Raw genomic sequence first — 21,748 nt, 5'->3', positions numbered from 1 at the left:
CTGTTGCCAACTATGTGGGGGTTTTACTAAAGATAAATATGTCCAAACTCGTGATATAAACTGCAATAGCGACAGTGCCACCTACAGACCGTCAGCTGGAATTGCAGTGCAACATTCCTGAGGACCCAATAAACCAGCTTGTGTCACAAGTGCTTGTCCCGAAATCCCTTCATTACTAAAGCAGACACAGACTAAAAAGATAGGTAAATGCATGTACATGTCCAAATGTTTATTGTTTCACAGAATCCAAGTGTTTTTACAAGCACTGTACGCATCTTTGGTCCTTTGTAAACTTCTTTGACGAGAACAGCATTTTTCCATCTAATGGAAACTTTGACATTTCTTTCCAGTTAAAATAGAACATAAAATAAGACAACACACATTCAACATTAAAGTACCAACGTCTCATCTCCAATACAAAACAGATAAAGATTTAAAAACAAAAAAAAGGGGACGTGAAGAAAAAAAAAAAAAAAAAAAACATAGAAAAAAAAGTCACATTGTCTTTCCTATACATGTTCATCTCTAGTAGTGCACGTAGGTCTCAAAAAGCCTTCATTTCAAATCTTAGGGAGTCTGCCTGTACATGGTTGGGAAGGTGCATGGAACAAAGATACGTTTTTGGAAGATGGGGGAAAAAAAGGGTCGGTTTTGGTTTTGTTTTGAGCTGCGTCAAATATTGCCACTTTGCCTCATTCACTTGAATTGGGATGAGCCGCAATACCAGACCGAGCCAACATACAATAGTGGCGCTGTTTGCAAATTAAAGAAAATGGACCCCTGTTCCACACTTGTACAGCCCCTTTTAATGTGCCACCGAAAGGCATAGCGACATCACATGTGAGAAATGTGTGCACTTTACAGAATTCAGCCTTCGTCAGACGCGCCAGACGCAGCATTGGCGCCCAATCGCACCTTACATACGGCTTCCAAACGAGAGACCTTAACAGGCTGTCAGAAAGGACAATTTCACAGTTACTTAATTCTGGATGTCCGTGGTGGTTCCAGGACAAGCCCTTAAAGGGGTCGTCTGGCCATGGAATATCGATGACCCAGATAGAGAACAGCAGCTCCGCAGGACACTACACGGGCGTGCTGTTCCATATTCGGACAATTTACATCCGGCCGTCTGCAGAGCGAACAGCTAATGGGTGGTGGTGCTGAGTGTCGGACCCCCACCCATCAGCTATCGATGACTAATCGTATGGATGCATCAATCTTGGATGCCCAGACAACCCCTTTACTGCAACGTAAACTATCGGTGTAAAAAGGTAGTTTCTATGATTTATGTATATAAATAGAAGGTGAAGATAAAAGGCCAATTATTCTGAGCGAAGCCGAGGATCAGACCACATCAGACATGTGGAAAACGGTCATTTCATTATCTGCTAAACCAACAAAAGGTATAGAAGAACCATTGAGGATCTAGATCCCATGCCCCCTGCTGGGTCACCGGAGAGTGAAGCCGCAGGTGGGATTGCAGTCTGTCCAGCAAAGACTGACGAGAAACAAAAACTCCGAAAAAAAAAAAAAAAAAATCATCGATAAGGCAGGAATATGAACCAGACTGATTGTCTGAACCAATGTGTAATGTGAAGCCCTGTTCTCCTGGAATATTAGGAGGGGGAGATTTCTTCTATTACGGTAAAATGGTGACTGGCTCCAGTATTCTCATGATTTACAGAAGACACATGACTCCCGATGCACAGGTTGCTCCTAGTCCTTCCATGCAAGACCTGACGCTGGCTGAGTGATGTAACCACTTGCGTGACCGCGTCTTACAACAATTCATAAGGGGCCTGGCTGTGTGCAAGGACAGGACAAGGCCTCGTAGCCAGTGATGAGAGAACGTGCTCACCGAGTGACTCTGGTGTGCTCGAATAATATGTTCCAGTCCCTGCGGCTGCATGTGTTGCGGCTGTCGAACAGCGCAGGGACTCGAACATATTTTTCGAAGACGCCTTATGTGAGCGCATTGGCTCATCACAGGCCATGTCTATGTTGGGGTGACCATAGAGTAAACAGACAGAGTTATAAAGTGCAAAACTTGGCATGACAGGAGTCGCTCCAAATCACCAGACCTCTGTCCCGGTTACTGCAGCTGGAGGGAATGACTACTCTACAGGTCGTGATCACAATAAACTATGATTCTACAATATTCTGCCCCGCATCATTTACAAGGTGCAGCGAGAAAACTACCAATGGATCGAAAACGGCAAAAAAAAAAAAAAACAAACAAAGAAACATAAATATAAAAGTAAAAATTAGGATAAAAAAAAACAAATTAAAATAAAACTTTTAGAAATATAGTGTCTTCTGTTGCGACTGCTGAGGATTATTCTACGGTCACCGACTTGGCCAAGTTTCTAGGACAATCCACCTACAGGAAAAGAGCGCATTAGATTAACAACGGGCCCCACTTTATAACATGGATATCTCAGAACACATCTACATATCTTCATGTCCCAACAATGCAGAAATAAAAATATAACTCACGTCATATCCCCTGAGCACGGCGAGATGGAAGGCGAGGAGCTGCAAGGGGATCACACTGAGGATTCCTTGGAGACAGTCCACTGTGTGCGGTACCTTTATTGTGCGCTTGATTGTGTTAATGGTTTCTGTGTCCTCTTTGTCACAGATCACTACAGGCCGACCCTGGATGGAAAGATGGTGAAATCATGTGAAAACGTACATTAATACGTAGGTCAGTCTTCCCGTTTTTTTTGGCCTCGGACCTACCTGTCGTGCCACCACCTGCTGTAGAGCATTTTGGCACTTGGTGTAGGCGTGATCTCGCACGATGATCATTATAACCGGCATAAGTTTGTCAACCAGAGCCAGCGGGCCGTGCTTCAGCTCTCCGGCCAGGATCCCTTCTGAATGCATGTATGTGATTTCCTTAATTTTCTGCAGGGAGTAAAAAACGAATGTATTATATCCCCTTGTATGAAAGCCTCCAGGTACAAGTGGGCAACTAAAGCAGGGGGACACGCACAGCACAACAGAGGGGAAATCTGCTAAAGGAGGTTTTAAAGAAGTATTGCAAAAGCGCATTTTACTTAAAGGGACTCTGTCACCTGAATTTGGCGGGACTGGTTTTGGGTCATATGGGCGGAGTTTTCAGGTGTTTGATTCACCCTTTCCTTACCCGCTGGCTGCATGCTGGCTGCAATATTGGATTGAAGTTCATTCTCTGTCCTCCATAGTACACGCCTGCGCAAAGCAATCTTGCCTTGTGCAGGCGTGTACTATGGAGGACAGAGAATGAACTTCAATCCAATATTGCAGCCTGCATGCAGCCAGCAGGTAAGGAAAGGGTGAATCAAACACCTGAAAACTCCGCCCATATGACCCAAAACCAGTCCCGCCAAATTCAGGTGACAGGTTCCCTTTAAAGGATCAAAAAGAAGACGGCAAAAGCTCTTGGATAATAAAGAATCGTAGAAACCGGTAAATATGGCAACACAGGACTATCCGAACAATGCCTGACCCAATACAGCAGCTGTATGCAAGAACGTCATTTCTGTATAGTGATCTAGTGTTGTAGGATCATTTCCCCTAAAGGGATCATCCACTTTTTTGTATTTTCTTTTTCTTAAATGCATGTATTTCAGAACTAAAAATTAATTTTGCAGTTAGGCTTCATTAAAAATGTTGCACCATTTGCCTTCTCTGGCCTAAGTGAAAAAAAAACGCTAACGATGTCAGTGTTTTGGATCAGTTTGTCATCTGTGTGTCCATTTTTTTCCATCGGTGTTTATCCAGGTATGGATGAAAAAAAAAAAATTTTTTACAAAGGTTCTCCTTTGCTCGGCAATGTTAAACTTCGATGGCACGTGGATGCCATCTGTGTCAAATGTGTTTTTCACGAATCCACAGACTTGTATTGGACATGTGCAAAGCACCATAATAATGGGTACAGGTGGTATGCGTGAAAAAAACGGATACCATATGTACTGGAAACACGGATGTGTGAAGGAGGCCTTAGTGGCTGCAGAATGAGTTACCATATTCGTTCTGACGGGAGAGTTTGTAATGTTTATCCTATTTTTTTTCCCCCCTCCATTTCTGAGCACAGTCCCCAGAACAAAACAAACCAAAAAAAAAAAAAAAATAGGCTTTCTCCTTGAAAATTATGAACACTGAATGGTGAAAAATTTTCAATAAAATCCAATTGCAAAATTTTGTTTTATAATCCCACATGCATGAATTAAAAAATAAATAAATAAAAAACCACCACCGGTGCCTCAGATGATCCGGGGTGACAACTCCACCTACCAGGGCTCCTTCTAAGCAGGTGGCATAGTGATATCCGCGCCCCATAATGAGGACAGACTTCTGCTGGTACAGCTCAGCCGCCAGCTTCTGGATCTCGTCATCGAGGCTCAGGACTTCTTTAATGTTATCTGAGCAATAGAAGGAGATTAGTCCGGGAAAGCAGACAGAGCGGCTCAGTGTGATCACCCCAATCTCTGGCGTGGGCGAGGGTCTAACTTACCTGGTAACATCTTCAGGCCGTGCATAATCTGCTTACGTCTGTCCTGCATGGATATGCGGTCATCACAAACCATGAGTGCAAACATGACGAGTGCCACAAACTGGCTAGTATATGCCTGAAGAGAGAGAACTGGGTTAGTACACATGAAACCTGATCCACAGGTTAGAAGACCCCTTCCACAGGATGGAGGACACCGCACTGTGCATACGAGATGGGACCAGAGCCCCCATAAAATGATCTCACCTTTGTGCTGGCCACACCGATCTCAGGTCCGGCATTAATGTGAACCCCACAATCGGTCTCCCGTGAGATGGAACTGCCAACAGTATTTGTGATGCCTACAGTCAGGGCACCACGTTCTTTGCAGTAACGCAGCGCAAGTAAGGTGTCTGCGGTCTCTCCTGTGGAAAAACGGTAGGTTGTAAAGCACAAAATAAAAAAATATATATAATAGGTTATCTATCTAGATCTCAAGAGGCTATGGATGAACTAGGGACACCGACCACTCTGGTGGCCATTATGGCTGTCACCCATTTTCCCAAGTAGGACATCTGCCCATCAGTGCAGAGACATTTTCCAATGCATGACATTCAGCAAATAATTCTCTATACAGGAAAATAGAAAAGAGTAACCATTAAGTGATCCACTTACCGGACTGACTAATGAAAAAGCACACATCATCTCGGAAGACTGGGGTGTTCCTGTCCAAAAAGTCACTGGCCAGCTCCACCATGACCGGCAGTTCCGTCAGCTCTTCTAAAATCTGCCGAGTCTGTGGGGAGAGGAGATTGTCCGTCAGCAAGGACTATCCTCAATGGATCCTAGAAGTCTACCCCCGACCCGTGCTGCACCCCATGTACCATTTTGGCTCTGAAGTTTGCACTATAAAAGGTTAAGTTCACCTCCTGAGGCCAGATCATGGCCGACTTATGCACAGGATGTGGCCGAAAACTGCATCAACGTGCAGACTGCTGTGGTTTACCAATGTCAGCAGCTAAAACCACATAAGTGGCCCCAATTAATCCATGTATTATCTCAGTAATGGTGCAATTTTCATTCTGATCACTGGGATTTTTTTTAGTCTCTTGCTGCTAATCTTTTCAGATAGAATTTTCAGCAGTTTCCTTATCATCAGAGGCAGGATTACAATGACAAGTAACACCTCTGTGCACAGCTGATGACACAGGATCCACCACTGACAATAGGCTTGGTCACAGCTGACCCCGTGCCCCTTCCATTCACAATTACCTTTGCACACGCTCATTAGATGCGTCAATACGAAAGCTAGAGTCAGGGTGATCATTGTGGCTAATGGTATTTCCTGAAAAAGGAAATTAAGGGTCTAAAAAGCCCAGTGTGAAAAGTGCAATATCTAGAATTTGTATTTTTACTAAAGACTGTAATACGGAAAACTAGATCAGTTTTTGTGTTAAATGTATTTTACAATTATTTATTGAAACATTAGGTCATTTTCTGATGACACATTCCAGTTAATGAATCGGGGCCAAAGTTTTGCACACAGAAATATAAGGGGCAGGGTGCAATCTGTACGTGCAGTATATAGACCCTAAATGCTGCACACAATATGAGACACATTACAGAGCGCTGAACTGAAAGTATTAACTTAGGGTGGAAACAGACCGCAAAATTCAACTGGTTGCCAATAAAAAATATTTTCAGCAAACCAAAATAGGATTAACCCCTTTCCTATGTATTAATCCATAGACCTGACGACAAGTCCTTGTCCTACCAGCACTTTAATATTGCATTATTTAGTTGTACGTTCAACACTAGAGCTCAGCTTTTATATCCTAAAAGGGGGTCTCCACCAGAACGGATATTTATCACCCATCCACAGGATGGCTAAGAAAGTTCTGTTTTCTGGGAGCCAACCATGGATCACTAGAAACAATGACTTGAGAGGCGCATGCATGTAAACGCTCACGTCTCCTTTCAGTCCTGACTGTAAAACCCCCCCATTAGTGATCGGTGGGAGTCCCAGCAGTGTGAATCCTCAGCAATCAGCCTTTTATCACCTATCTGCATGCCATTAAATGATGCTAATTAAAAAGGATTTCCCATTAGCAGTGGGATACCACAGCGGTCAGTAATGGACCCTCTTCTTTTTAAACACATTCATTTAGAATTTCAATCTTGGCAGATGACACAAAATGCTGCAGGGTAATCAATACAGAGGAGGATAATTTGATATTAGAGGGATTTATGCAAGCTGAAGGCTTGGGCTGGAGAATGGCAATTAAAGTTTAATGTATATCATGTAAGGTCATGCACTTGGGCAGAGGAAATAATTCTACATTTTATGTACTAAATAGTAAAACACTGGGTAAAACGGTCAGTGAGAGACCTGGGTGTATGGGTGGATGACAAACAACTTTAGTGACCAGTGCCAGGCAGCTGCTGCCAAGGCAAATAAAATAATGCATGAAAAGAGGCATAGATGCTCATGAGGAGAACAGAGTTGTGCCTCTATACAAGTCACTATTGAGGCCACACTTAGAATATGGTGTACAATTTTGGATACCAGTGTATAAGAAAGACATAGCTGAACTGGAGCGGGTGCAGAGAAGAGCGACCAAGGTTATTAGAGGACTGGGGGGTCTGCAATACCAAGATAGGTTATTACACTTGGGGCTATTCAGTTAGGAAAAGCGAAGTCTTAGGGGCGATCTAACTACAATGTATAAATATATGAGGGGACAGTACAAAGACCTTTCTAATGATCTTTTTACACTTAGGCCTGCGAGGGGGACAAAGGGGGCATCTGGAGGAAAGAAGGTTTCATCATAATCACTAAAAGCAGCGAGACTATGGAACTCTCTGCCACATGATGTTGTAATGGTTAATTCACTGCAAAATGTCAAGAATCTGGACGCCTTTCTTGATAAATATTATATTACTAGTTATTGGCACTAGATTCTGTGATGGGGCGTTAATCCAAGGAACTAGTCTGATTGCAGTATGGAGTCGGGAAGGAATTTTTCCCCCCAATATGTGGCAGTTGGCATCTGCCTTAGGGGTTATCACTGTACTCTGGATCAACATGTTGGGCTATTCGTTGAATTCATTTGACTTCTATCTACCTTAAACTGGGAACAAACAACTACTGTGAAACCATTATGTCTATGGTGATGTTTAAACCCAAGTAAAAGTGCTGTAACATAGTGCAAGTAAGATCCAGGCGGCTTTTGTGCTGCAACCAGAATGGCCAGGCATAAATTGCACTTCAATCTGTACCCTTGTACGGTGGTGGTCATCTAACTAAGCAGAGGGCATCTGAATACCCCCATAAGCACAAAAGGGGGTACAAGCCTCTGAGTGCATTCAGCAGGTGTAAGGACGGTGTAAACTTGGGTTGCAGCGTGTCGCGCGTTTTGCAGCAAATGCGATGATGCACAGGACAATCCACAAACTTCACCTGTATGGAACCAAACAGTGTCTACTGCCTGGCACGTTTATTGGTATGGTGCAGGCAGAGGGCAAAGGTTTGGTTTGCAGCCTGTGCCGTGTATTTGGCTGGAAACAGACTAGCGTATGACATCTCATGCGAGAGCAGCGGGTGCGATGTGCTAGTGACACTCGGTCCAGCTCTGCTACGAGCGTGATCAGAGTCAGCAGGCCTGTGGAGTCGGTAAGCCAAACCTCAAACTCCTCAATTTCCATGACACAGACTCTGACACCACCAAAATGGGCTCCGACTCCACAGTCCTGCGAGTCAGTCCTCTGTGCTTCAATCTTCTGGCATGAGGGCATCACAGCACAGGTACGGAGGAGACGAACAAAGTCATTTCTCCATCTCCTTCATCAGAATGCACTTGGATGACATCCGAGTGCAGTGCGATGTTTCACTCGCACCCACAGACTTGTATGGGTGCAAGTGAGCCGAGTCTCGCTACTACTCAACATGCTGCGATTGTCTTCTCATCCGAATCGGCATGAGAAAATAATCGGAGATCTGAGCTGCCCCATAATATAACACTGGTCCGAGTGCTAGGCGAGGTTTTATCACATAGTCGTGTTATACGGTAGTGTGACTCCGGCCTTACAATAAATGTGCAGAGTGCAGTAAATTATTAAGCCATTGCTGGCTCCAATGGTACATGCTGCACCTCTGCCAAAATTAATTATAATTCAGCATTAAGACTTCTATAATAAATCGCATTTTAATATTTAAAATACAAAATGAATTACAACTAGACAAGATTTAGCCCATAAATCCTAATACTCACAGCCACTCCAGCATGGTAACTTGTCCCACAAGCGATGAGGATGAGTCGTCGGCATCTCTGGATTTCTTTAAGGTGATCCTTCAAACCTCCCAAATTCACTGCAAAAACAGAGTTATCATTGTACATGGGTTTCTATTAGGATTATTGGAATATGCTAAAGAGGCAGGGTGTAGCACCTAGAGATACAGATAGGCAATCCATCAGTCGAGAGTTCACCACTTCTTGAGTGACCATTCTGGTCAGTTTCCTTCTGTCAATGTTTTGCTGTTTAGATTGTTATCACTATATTACATACAGAGATAACAATGCATTTGAACAAGCACAAGGCTGGGGAAAATTAGAGCCATAATAAGGAGAACTGTTATGGAAACTGCTGGGGTTAAGGATTACAATAATGCAGGACTGATAATAGCAGCTTGGTCAGAAGCTGAGGAGGAGTTAGTAGTTAACTGCTATACAGATATCAATGAGCTGGAGAGAGTAGACTGGAATGCTAGGAGTTAACTCCTCTCCTGGAATGTAACTACACAAGCTATACACTATGTAAGATAAAAGCTCTCATTGCAGGAGAATGACAACAGATAGAAAAGGTAAGTCAATTGCAAATTTGATTATTTTCATGCTGTCTAACTAAAATAATTTCACATCATGAAAATAACTCTATATGAATACAACAGTCAGCTGGATTTACCTGTTAGGTCATCAAAGTTCACTCGTCCTCTCATGGTGTTGACTACCGACTCTGGCTGCTCGAAGATTTCTTTCTGCATGAAAGAGCTGAAGTTGCCTGTTAATCAAACAAGAAGATGTAATCCGTTAGTAGTCATTATCTTGTGAACATCGCGCCTTCTAATGCTTCTCATTCCATCTTCAGTGCTGCAACTGCAGTCATCCATCCTGCACTCACCTGGAAAGATATAAATCGCTCCTTCAGACTTGTGGCCCGACACCTGCACGTCTGCCAGGATCACTGCTATCCTCTCATTTTATAGCCTTTGACATCACACCCTATTGTGCTGCACCTCATTCTTGCCTCTCACCACCACGCCCGTTCAGACCCTCTCAGCAGGTTACAATGGCTCCCTTAAAGGTACACGCCTTCTGATGGAGACTCGCCTCTATGCACAGGTCTAACCTTTTCGCCTTATGATTATGTCATCGGACAAGTGTGATGGAACATCTAATAGTTCATGTTTTGTTAACCTTTAAATAATCTGTCAGCTCTCCTGACATGTCTATTTTAGGGAGCATAGTTGCAACGGCGTATAAATTTATATGTAACGTAGTGAAAGCTTCAAAAGCAGAAGTCTCCAGAAAAATGGTCAGGTCCCTTCTTTTAGCTACTTCATGGCTTTTAAAACCTGAAACCGTTAAAAGAAGCATTAAAGCGACGAGTTGTGCAGATGTTCATTGTGTTTGGTGATTCTTCAGGCGGGTTCCAGACAGAATCTGCATAAAAAACTGACCCATATGCACATACCCCGAGTGTGACCAGATAGGTAGCGATCCTCCACAGTATAACGTCCAATCAGCGCAGCAAGCATCACTTATAGGGACGTACCCCTTTGACAAGTGGAATGGTAACACCCTGTTGTCAATTTATTCATAAATTTATAGAAGGAATGACAGGAATGGTGCAATGCTCTTATCTGCACGTTTATGGGTCCCAAATACCCCACAAAACGGGATTGGGATGTATGCGCTAACAGGACCCTAGACTATAATGGTGCAGACAGAGTGAATGTGCGCTCTGCCGTGCATCATCTTCAGGATTATACGCCTACTGGAGATGGACACCCAGACACTGGTCTACTATATCTGAGTGCACGTCTCCTGTAGGTGTATACGCCCCCAAAAACGCACACGTTCACTTGGCCAGCACCAGTATCATCTGTGGCCCTTCCGTGCACACATCTTAACCCCCATTTTGCGGGGGGTTCGGACGAAAGCCCTGACGGGACCAACGAACAAGTTCCTGAACGCAATGTGAAAGCACTCTCAGAAATGATGCTCCAGAATTTTATGCCGTATACAATGCCGTATACAAGCATTTACTAAACATGTCAAGAGAGTCGGTAGATCCTCTTTAAAAGGGGTTTCCACTCTGTGACTGCAGATGTGTGAATCCTCAAATCACGTGCAGGGCGCTTTGTTAATATTCACCGGTACCGGCGGCGAGACTGTGCAATCATGTGGCCACCAGTATGGAATATACATACTCGCGGACACATTCCAACTAGAGGTGCACAACCTCGCTCATTACAAGAGGCTGCGCAAGTCTAGTTGGTATGTGGCTGGTGGTATGCATACTGCATATTTGCAGTTACATGACCTCTTGATCTTGCTGCCAGAATCAGTGAGTCCTCACGACGCGCAGTGCGCACAATGGGAGGATTTACAGGTCTGAAATCAGAGTGACTACAGACTTTTGAGAAAAACCTAAGCAAACCATTTTAGTGTTTGAAAATCTGAGCAATAGAATGGTCAGATGATCCCAAGGATCATAAGTATCCTTGCCAAGTATAAGGTTTGTGCAAGACCCTTAGATCATCACACAAGCAGCACCAGCCTGACACTTACCCTTCATGATCTGCTGCAGCTCCATCTGCAGAGTCTGAATGGCGCGTGCTGGGTGATCTCCGGCACTTCTCTTAATGCGATGGATAGAGAGACGGCCGTCCACAACAGCAGCCACATCATCGTCTTCAAGGTAGATGACCCTGTTGGTGTGTTCAATCACAGCACTGCAATACAAAGCATCGTGTGGGTTTATCGGGCCTCACATTATGGGAGCATTCAGTAGAGCCCATTTTAAAACAAACTTTGCAAGCACGGATCCCCGAAGAACATCACATGTACATCTGAGAATACACATGTTTCTGGCATGATAATGCAATCATGGTGGGATTTTGAATCTCAAAATGGGCAGATATACTATATAAACAAGAAGTATTGGGACACACATCAATGATTGAATTCGGAGTCCTCATTCAGACCCCTTGCCACAGGAGTGTAAATCCAGCTCCTCGTTATGCAGTCTGCCTTTACTAACACGGCTGACAGAATGAGGTCACTGATACCAGCACGGTCCTGTAACTGGACATCGACAACTAAGATCATGGAATGTCTTCCCTCCAAAATAATCCACCATTACCTGTGACTGGTATTATAGAAAAAAAAAAAAGGAAGGAACCACAGCAACTCAGCCATGTAGCGCAGACCACGTAATGTTACAGAGCAGGGGTCACTGAGTGCTGAGGGACAGTGATAGAAGTCACCAATGCTCTGCTGACTCCATAAATAAAGACGCCGAACCTCCTCATCAGCTCAAAAACTGTGTACATACCATGGATTTCCATGGCTGAGCAACTGCATGTAAGCCTTACATCACCAAGGACAATTCCAAACGTCAGATAAAGTAGTGTAATGCCGCAACTAGACTCAAGAGTAGTAGAAAAGTGTTTTGAGGAGAGACGGGTCAAGCTTGTCTATCTGGCACCTGATGGACCAATCTGGGTTTGGTGAATGCCAGAAGAACATTACCTGCCTAAAAGCTGTAAAGTTTGGTGGAGGAGAGCTAACGATCTGGGACTGTGTTTCAGGGCCGGTCTAGGCTCCTTTGCTCCGGTGAAAGACAAAATTAAGACTTTGGAGTGGCCTAGTCAAAGTCCTAACCTGAATCCGATTGAGATTCTGTGGCATGACCTTAAATAGGCGGTTCATGCTCGGAAAGACTCCAATGTCGCCGAATTACAACAATTCTGCAAAGTGGAGGTGGGCCAAATTTCTCCAGATCGTTGTATAAGACTTATTGCCAGTTATCGCAAATGCTTGATTGCAGTTGTTGCGAAGGGTGGCCCAACCAGTTAGGTTTAGGAGGCAATCACTTTTTCACACAGGGCCCTGTACAGTGGTGCTCAGTTTACATACCCTGGCAGAATTTTTGTTTTTTGGCCTTTTTTCAGAGAATATGAATGATAACACCAAAACTTTTTCTCCACTCATGGTTAGTGGTTGGGTGAAGCCATTTATTGTCAAACTACTGTGTTTTCTCTTTTTAAATCGTAATGACAACCCAAAACATCCAAATGACCCTGATCAAAAGTTCACATACCCCATTTCCTAATACAGTGTATTGCCCCCTCTAACATCAATGACAGCTTGAAGTCTTTCTTGGTAGTTGTGTAGGAGGGTTTTTATTTTCTTTGATGGTAAGGCTGCCCACTCTTCTTGGCAAAAAGACTCCAGTTCCTGTAAATTCCTGGGCTGTCTAGCATGAACTGTGCGCTTGAGATCTCCACAGAGTGGCTCAATGATATTGAGGTCAGGAGACTGAGATGGCCACTCCAGAACCTTCACTTTGTTCTGATGTAGCCAATGACAGGTCAACTTGGCCTTGTGTTTTGGATCGTTGTCATGTTGGAATGTCCAAGTACGTATCATGCGCAGCTTCCGGGCTGCTGATTGCAAATTTGCCTCCAGTATTTGCTCATAATGTGCTCCATTCATCTTTCCTTCAACTTTGACCAAGCTTCCTGTGCCTTTGTAGCTCACACATCCCCAAAACATCAGCGATCCACCTCCGTGCTTTACAGTAGGAATGGTGTTCCTTTCATCTTAGGCCTTGTTGACCTCCCTTCAAATGTAACTTTTATGGTTATGGCCAAAAAGTTAAATTTTGGTCTCATCACTCCAAATTACCTTGTACCTTGTCTCTGTGCCATTTTGCGCATTGTAGGTGAGATACTTTGTGGCATTTGCACAGTAACAGCTTTCTTCTGGCGACTCGACCATGCAGCCCATTTTTCTTCAAGTGCCTCCTTATTGTGCATCTTGAAACAGCCACACCGCTAGTTTTCAGAGAGTCCTGTATTTCAGCTGATGTTCTTTGTGGATTTTTCTTTGCATCCCGAACAATTGTCCTGGCTGTTGTGGACGACATTTTTGTTGGTCTACCTGACCGTGGTTTTGTTTTTACAGAGCCCCTGATTTTCCACGCTGCTGACTGGCTTTATCAATTCCTTGGATATCTTTTTGCATCCTTTTCCTGTTTTACACAGTTCAAATACCTTTTCCTGTAGATCCATTGACAATTATTTTGCTTTCTCCTTGACTCACAAACCAGAAACATCAGTGGCTGGATGAAAGATGCAAGAGTCTATCTGGATCCCAGTAACTCACACAGCTTTTATGCACATACACTGATTACAAGCAAACAGGTCACAGGTGAGGATGTTACATTTAATAGCCATTCAAACCCATTTGTGTCAACTTCTGTGCATGTTATCAGGCCAAAATCACCAGGGTATGTGAACTGACTGTTAGCTTGGTGCATTAGCTCCAGGTCTAGCAAACAGGTATGAAGAGCACATCTGAAAATTGTGAATTTTGTGAGCAGCCCTGCACAGAAGATCAGATCTGGATGCACATATACTGGTCTTAGGGGTTTTGAGATCACTTAAAGGTACCTTCACACATAACGATATTGTTAACGATATCGTTGCTATTTGTGACGTAGCAACGATATCGTTAATGAAATCGTTATGTGTGACAGCGACCAACGATCAGGCCCCTGCTGGGAGATCGTTGGTCGCTGAATAAAGTCCAGAACTTTATTTGGTCGCTGGACTCCCGCTGACATCGCTGGATCGGCGTGTGTGACACCGATCCAGCGATGTCTTCACTGGTAACCAGGGTAAACATCGGGTAACTAAGCGCAGGGCCGCGCTTAGTAACCCGATGTTTACCCTGGTTACCATGCTAAAAGTAAAAAAAAACAAACACTACATACTTACCTACCGCTGTCTGTCCTCCAGCGCTGTGCTCTGCACTCCTCCTGTACTGTCTGTGAGCCGGAAAGCAGAGCGGTGATGTCACCGCTCTGCTTTCAGGCTCACAGACAGTACAGGAGGAGAGCAGAGAAGCAGAGCGCAGCGCTGGAGGACAGACAGCGGTAGGTAAGTATCTAGTGTTTGTTTTTTTTTACTTTTAGCATGGTAACCAGGGTAAACATCGGGTTACTAAGCGCGGCCCTGTGCTTAGTAACCCGATGTTTACCCTGGTTACCGGCATCGTTGGTCGCTGGAGAGCGGTCTGTGTGACAGCTCTCCAGCGACCAAACAGCGACGCTGCAGCGATCCGGATCGTTGTCGGTATCGCTGCAGCGTCGCTTAATGTGAAGGGGCCTTAAGTATGCTACGCTGGAGACAAGATGACACCACCTGTCAGAGGAGGTGTTTGAAGCTGAATGTGATAGTGTCTTGGGAGTGCTTTATAGGAGAATACTGAATGGGACTGGGGTATTGTAGGAACCCATGGATCTTCGTATACTGCTTTGGGGTAATTTTTGTGGAAAAGCTTTAGTTACCATTATGCCTGTAATGGGGGCTTTGGTTGCCACTACTGTGAGGGGGCGGGAGTTGAATGTGGCTTGCGACCCTCTTTCAGAGCTGAATATGGTTCTCAAGGTCAGAAACGTTGGGGGATCTCTGATTGAGAAAGAGACAACACAGTAGTTTGACAATAAATCGCTTCACCCAACCACTAACCATGAGTGGAGAAAAGGCTTTGAGGTTAGCATTTATATTCTCTGAAAAAAGGCCAAAAAAGGAAAAATTCTGCGGGGGTATGAAAACTTTTGAGCACAACTGTATGTTTGGATTTCTTTTTCCCTTAATAACGACCTTCTTTTAAAAACAGCAATTTATGTTTACTTGTTTTATCTTTGTCGAATATAATAATGTGTTTGGTGATCTGAAACATTTAAGTGTGACAAACATGCAAAAGAATAGGAAATCAGTAACGGGGAAAACACTTTCTCACACAACTGTACATACGAAAGGAATATATGAAACTGCAGTATCCTGGTGGAGCGGGTATACAGACGGCCTCCAGAATTTGTAATGTGAGGGCAGTCGATGTTTCTCACCACTAACCTGGCATCTGAGGCAAAGTAATATTCCACAGCTTTCTCATCCACAGGGAACAGGCAGGTCGTGCTGTCCACTCGGGTCAGGGAGCAGCTTCCTTTCTTTTCCAACCCTTCAAAATTGAAGATGACAAAGTTTTGTTTGTTGTTAGTGTTTGTAGATGAAAATAGTAAGAGAAGGGCAAGAAGAGTCCTTAGTCTGAAAATTTCAGCCCAACTGGAGGAAATACAGCTTGAAGCAGGAAAAAAAAAATAAGCAGAGTTTGTTATGGAAAGCATTCGAGCATTGAAGTTATGTGGTGGCAAAGGCTTCTACCCCAGACTGGTACACCGGGGTCGCAGCATGTGGATCTGCAATGATCCCATACTCGTAGATAAGTCTTCTAGGCACATGTTCAGGAGAGGCCATTTCTTTGTTAGCAGGCTCTCCGATGAGAGGCCATTTCTTTGCCAGCAGGCTCTCAGGTGAGAGGTAATTTCTTTGCTAGCAGGTCTCAGATGAGAGGTAATTTCTTTGCTAGCAGCTCTCAGATGAGAGGCCATTTCTTTGCCAGCAGGCTCTCAGGTGAGAGGTAATTTCTTTGCCAGCAGGCTCTCAGATGAGAGGCTGCTTCTTTGCCAGCAGGCTCTCAGATAAGTTATCCACCTTATCATTTTGCCAATGTTAAAACATCATCTGACAGGTCACCATTCTTTAGGTGAATTTGGGACTTTTTAAAAAGGCCCACATGAGAAAGTGCAATACTACACCCACAATGTACCAGCTGGGCACCAAGCGGTCGAGTGTGACTGCCTAGCCAATTCCACAACATAAGAAATGGTGGAGGTTATAAAGCTTGTAGTTCGCAGAATTGTGATTAGTTCCCAATATATAGGTCTTCCGTTAATTTAGCGAATGCAAAAATTCCCTGAAACGTAAGCAGAAGAAAAATAACATGACCTGATTTGACATGCCCAGAGAGGGATAGAAAAGGTAAGAAACGTTTTTGTTTTTTTGTTTTTTTATAGTTCTGGTACGGTTTCCACAAATGTGAGGGCAGAATCTATACTGTGTAACGTGTCCTAACTGCTCTAAGTAGCCTCGCTGTGCCACCAAATCTCGGCCTAGTAATAGGAATGCACTGAAACGCTCATTTACTCTGATGCTTGCAAATTTCAGACATATTTCTCTTTAAGTAGTTTGGAAAAACTGGAATCGGCACAGAATTGGGGGACATTTTGGTTTTCACTAGTAACTATACCAAAAAACTTTGACCAAATGAGTATTAAAAGTCAATTTATAGATAAACGGCACCACCTAGTGTTCAAAAAAGGGAATTGCACAAAGATTAAATAGCATTGTGCTCCGCTAAAGGCATTGGAAGTCATAATGGCAGATCTGTTTGTATCTGATTATAACTAGAAAGGCAGAATATAACCACATTGATCTCTCTCCGACTCTTCATTGGAGAGGCAGAGTCTGATCAATGAGGGCTATATTGTTCATGATGCTGTATTATGGGATGGCACACAGATTGATCTCCATGGAGAACAGTACCAGAAACCAGTAATATGAATATAGTCCCTTTCTAAGAGAAGGCATATAATGCAATACGAGGCTGGTAAGACGGGCACCTGCATTCATTACAATGGGCGGTCCCTCTAGAGGATAATCGATGCTTTGGGACACTGAAAATGACAATGAAAAATGCGACAGCACCAATCAGACAACACATCAAAGACACGGGCAAACTATGCATTGCAGCGATCTGGAATGCATATGTCACATACGTCGGCCGCGGGCACCCCGGGTATGCACAGCCATCTAATCACATGAAAGGAGCAGACTGACAGAGGCCGGTAATATTACACGTTACAACCACACAACGGCGATTGTAACTGGATTGCAGTTTATAGAAAATCAATTGTGAACATTAGCGATAATGCATATGGACAATATACCATTAACCCCCTCGCCACCCTCCGTACTATGCCCAGCACAATACTACACGTCAATAGGAAGCGATATCGCACATGCTCAGCAGGAGGCAGCTCTTCTAGTTACATCAAAAAGCAAGATATTCCCAAATATCCATCCGGACAATGGCGACTATACACGAGCTTCCTGCCCCATGTGGTTAGTGCCAGGGCTGCGTAGTTTATCACTGAAGTGAGTAAAGCCAAGGCCGTGCACGGGTCCCCGACTAGCCTGGCACCGGTCCGGCGGTGTATAATTACCTGAGCGGTACAGGATCGGGATGTGATCGGTAGATAGCTTGTGTTCGCTCTGTACACCCATCAAAAGAGGGCTACCCCTCCTAGAAAGCAATCACAGCATTAACATGACACACGCCAGACATCTGCAACCAAATAGTCAATGATCCTCTATGAAAAAGGTTACCTGGTCCCAACAGCCTGGCCGGGGTAGTGCACGCTCTTAAATACTAGAGCAAAGGCACCTTCCTGTGAGATAAAGCAAGAGGACATGGTTACAGATCCAAATATACTGCTCTGATCCCGGGTCTACATAGGTGCTGGCCACAGTCCAACATGGCAAATGCCACCATCTGTTATACAGAGGTGCTGGACACAGTCCAACATGGCAAATGCCACCATCTGTTATACAGAGGTGCTGGACACAGTCCAACATGGCAAATGCCACCATCTGTTATACACAGGGCTGTGGAGTCTGTAAGCCAAACCTCCAACTCCTCAATTTCCATGACACCGACTTGGGCTCCGAGTCCAACTCCACAGCCCTGGTTATACATGGGTGCTGGCCACAGTCCAACATGGCAAATGCTAACGAATAGTAGTATTTTCCATGTCGGACTGCGACCAGCACCTATGTAGACCCGGGGATCAAAGTGTCCAGATTCAGTCTTTAATAATACACACTAAATGCTGTGCAGAAGCTCTGGATATATTGCTGTAAGGAGAAAATGGGAAGACTGATGACTGCCACTGTAGTAGTTGTTATGGCAGCTGTAATGGCGCTTGCACAGCTCTGTCATTAATGAGATGATGCTAATAACACCAAGCACAGAGAGAAGATCGCCGGCAGCCACGGTGAATGGCAGTGTCAAATATTTGAGCTTATTAAAAGCCAACATGTCCAGATCAAAATTGACCAACTTGGTTGATTTTTATTGCCTGTGTTTGGCCTTAGCAAAAGAACAAAACAAAAAAAAAATGCTGAAATCAAGTGTTAATAAATCAGAAAGTGAATCGAAGATGTGGACTGTGCTCACCAGCTGCTGGATGACGCGCTCTACTAGGGTGGCAAAGCTGATGCCATCGTTCTCCCGGTTGTCATACATATACTTGGCCAGTTTGGCAATGGTCTCTGTGTCAGTCTCGGATTCAAACTCGTAGCCTTTGCTCTCCTGCAAAAAAAGAATAATATTTCATGTATAGGCCCTGGCAATACAATGAACACACCATGGACAAAACATGACAAGTGTCCACTAATACTTATTTTCCATGTGGGAGCGTTCGTAATAGGATAGGAATAAATTCACACATCTGCGCCAGATGAGTAGAACAAGTATTCCCTGGAAGCAGCCGGACCCCAAGTACTAATCTACATTGTCCCTCAGGGACTGATGATTTCTGCCATGCAACACATCCAGTAGACCTATTCGGTTTCCAGAGCTCACATGCAGATGTGACTGAGGCTCAAGTGAGGCTTAAAGTTTAACTAATCATTTTTTATATATTATATGGCAGCCATGGGCTTTTGATCTGTGGGGTCTCACATGCCAAAATACGCAGCTCCTGAAAGTGCTGCACAGGACAGTGGACGGGCTCAATAGTCTATGGTTCTATACACCACCCAGAGTATTGAGCCCATACACTGCCCTGCGTTCTTGCCAATCGACGGGGTCTCAAGATCCAAAAGCCCACTGATAAGCTTCATATTTAAAAAAACACACACACACACATATACTATATATATATATATATATATATATATATATATATATATATATATATATATATATATATATATATATATATATATATATATATATATATATATATATATATATATATATATATATATATATATATATATTTTACACACACACTATATAATTGTCTAAGGGTCACTTTCGTCTGTCTGTCACGGAAATGTTTTGCTGCGACCAATCAGCGATGGCCACAGTCCGGCGGCAAATTGGCCGCTCCTTACTCCCCGCAGTCAGTGCTCACAAAGGGTTAATGGCAGCGTTAACGGACCGCGTTATGCCTCGGTGTAACGCACTCCGTTACCGCTGCTATTAACCCTGTGTAACCAACTTTTTACTATTGATGCTGCCTATGCAGCATCAATAGTAAGAAGAGCTAATGTTAAAAATAATAAAAAAATCATTATATACTCACCCTCCGTCGGCCCCCGGATCCAGCCGAGGCCTTTCCCGCTCCTCGCGATGCTCCAGTGACCGGTTCATGCATTGCGGTCTCACGAGATGATGACGCGTGAGACCGCTACGTCATCATCTCGCGAGACCGCAATGCACTCTTGGGACCGGAACGTCGCAGTGAGCATCGGTAAATGCCTCGGCTGGATCCGGGGGGGGGGGGGTTTGGGGGTGACGGAGGGTGAGTATGTAACTATTTTTTATTCTAATTCTTTTTCTACACAGGGATATGGTGCCCACATTGCTATATACTACGTGGGCTGTGTTAGATACTGCATAGGCTGCGGTATATATCTCTGTGCTATATACTACGTGGCTGGGCTATATAATACGCGGCAATTTGAACCACGCTTCGCTAATTGGTCGTGGCCGGCCGAATCCTGTGCGTAAATTGCATTATTCTGAAAACATCATAATGCACTTAAAGGGGTGGCCTTATCTTGACAAATGGGTAAAATTGCGGAGTTCTTGCAATAACCACTTCACAGTGGTGGTGGGTTTCCTTGGCAAGGAGAGCAGAGCTTGCAGACTCTTTGCCACAGAGCTTGTAAGTGCTGTTCTGAAGCTATCCAGATCACTGGATCACCATCATCAGGGCCCCTGTGCTAGAGGTTAAGAGAACACAGTTTGGACCAGCTGCAGGAGCATGCCACTAGTCTGAACTGTCAATCTTCGGGACCAGCAAGCAATGAGGAAGAGGAGCGTTGGAAGACCACCGATGAGAATAACCCTTTAAGGTGGGCTCTCCTGCCATGTGAATATGAATGAGTCACATTGCATGGCACCAGGGATGTTGGGACCCAGAGGGGCTTTGTACAGAGACCACTCACCAAAAACTTCTTCAGGTCCTTATAGTTTGTGATGATTCCGTTGTGGATAACGATGAATTCTAGAAAAAAAAAGGGGTAGAAAAAAAAAATCATGTCATTTCCTGCCGCTAGGAAAAAAACCCCACCATGATGAATGATCTGAAGCAGCGGAATCTGGAGGCCACATGTGAGGCAGGCAAAAGTCAGTATATTTATGTTATCCCAAACCATTGCCGCTTCATGTACGAGACCCCCAGATCCTGTGTGTATGCAGCGATGCCACAAACTTCGGCACATCTGTTAACCCCTACAGGGAGGCAGGTCACGTCATTAACGCCAGGAAACACAGGAGAGGGAAAGTAGCATGGCTGGAAGCAATAAATCCCTGATCGTTATTAGCCCAGATCTGGAATAAATGACTTGTAGCTCGGACGTCTATAAATCATCCATCCCCTGTACTAGGAATGGAGCCGCTGCATGCAACGCAGACTTCAGAGCTGAAATCACTCAGCGTTTCTGGCCGGATGAAGATCTGCGCACACAGTAGAGACTTTACAGCACGCAGGACCCCCACTCCATTTATTTCTACTAGTATAGAAAATCAATAGTGCACACGTGTGACCCCCACTTCAACAGGCAGTAAATTAGGGAGCCCAAGGAACAGGGTGGGTTCGGACCCCTAGCGATTGTACATTTAGGTTGATAAGAGGACCCTTTAACATACAATCCCTTAGGCTCCACAATCACAACCCAATTTACACTGAGTGGGGTAGCTTGCAGCGCATGGACCCCAATGCAAAATCTCCAACAGGGTCCACAACTATCATAAGTTCATATTAGTAATGGGATCTTTGGGGCCC

General features: G+C 44.3%; 1 protein-coding gene across 2 annotated transcripts in view; it reads right to left on the bottom strand.

Moving 5' to 3' along the window:
* Nucleotides 1-200: 200 nt before the first annotated feature.
* Nucleotides 201-21,748, bottom strand: part of GFPT1 (glutamine--fructose-6-phosphate transaminase 1) — a 58,263-nt gene continuing 36,715 nt past the window's right edge. The window contains exons 5-20 of one of the 2 annotated variants that reach the window (XM_069766569.1): nt 20,910-20,968; nt 18,907-19,041; nt 18,057-18,118; nt 17,894-17,973; nt 17,291-17,344; nt 15,684-15,789; nt 11,329-11,492; nt 9,440-9,535; nt 8,749-8,846; nt 5,153-5,273; nt 4,745-4,902; nt 4,502-4,616; nt 4,282-4,409; nt 2,743-2,910; nt 2,497-2,658; nt 201-2,380 (exon numbers count right to left, since the gene is read on the bottom strand). In XM_069766569.1, the coding sequence (XP_069622670.1) occupies nt 2,336-2,380; nt 2,497-2,658; nt 2,743-2,910; nt 4,282-4,409; nt 4,502-4,616; nt 4,745-4,902; nt 5,153-5,273; nt 8,749-8,846; nt 9,440-9,535; nt 11,329-11,492; nt 15,684-15,789; nt 17,291-17,344; nt 17,894-17,973; nt 18,057-18,118; nt 18,907-19,041; nt 20,910-20,968 (1,751 nt within the window). In that variant the 3' untranslated portion in view covers nt 201-2,335. The remainder of the gene's footprint in view (nt 2,381-2,496; nt 2,659-2,742; nt 2,911-4,281; nt 4,410-4,501; nt 4,617-4,744; nt 4,903-5,152; nt 5,274-8,748; nt 8,847-9,439; nt 9,536-11,328; nt 11,493-15,683; nt 15,790-17,290; nt 17,345-17,893; nt 17,974-18,056; nt 18,119-18,906; nt 19,042-20,909; nt 20,969-21,748) is intronic. The other variant, XM_069766571.1, reaches the window with a different exon arrangement.

Source organism: Ranitomeya imitator, chromosome 4, assembly GCF_032444005.1.
Source record: "Ranitomeya imitator isolate aRanImi1 chromosome 4, aRanImi1.pri, whole genome shotgun sequence".
Lineage (NCBI taxonomy): Eukaryota > Metazoa > Chordata > Amphibia > Anura > Dendrobatidae > Ranitomeya > Ranitomeya imitator.
This window is presented reverse-complemented; position numbering and strand designations above follow the sequence as displayed.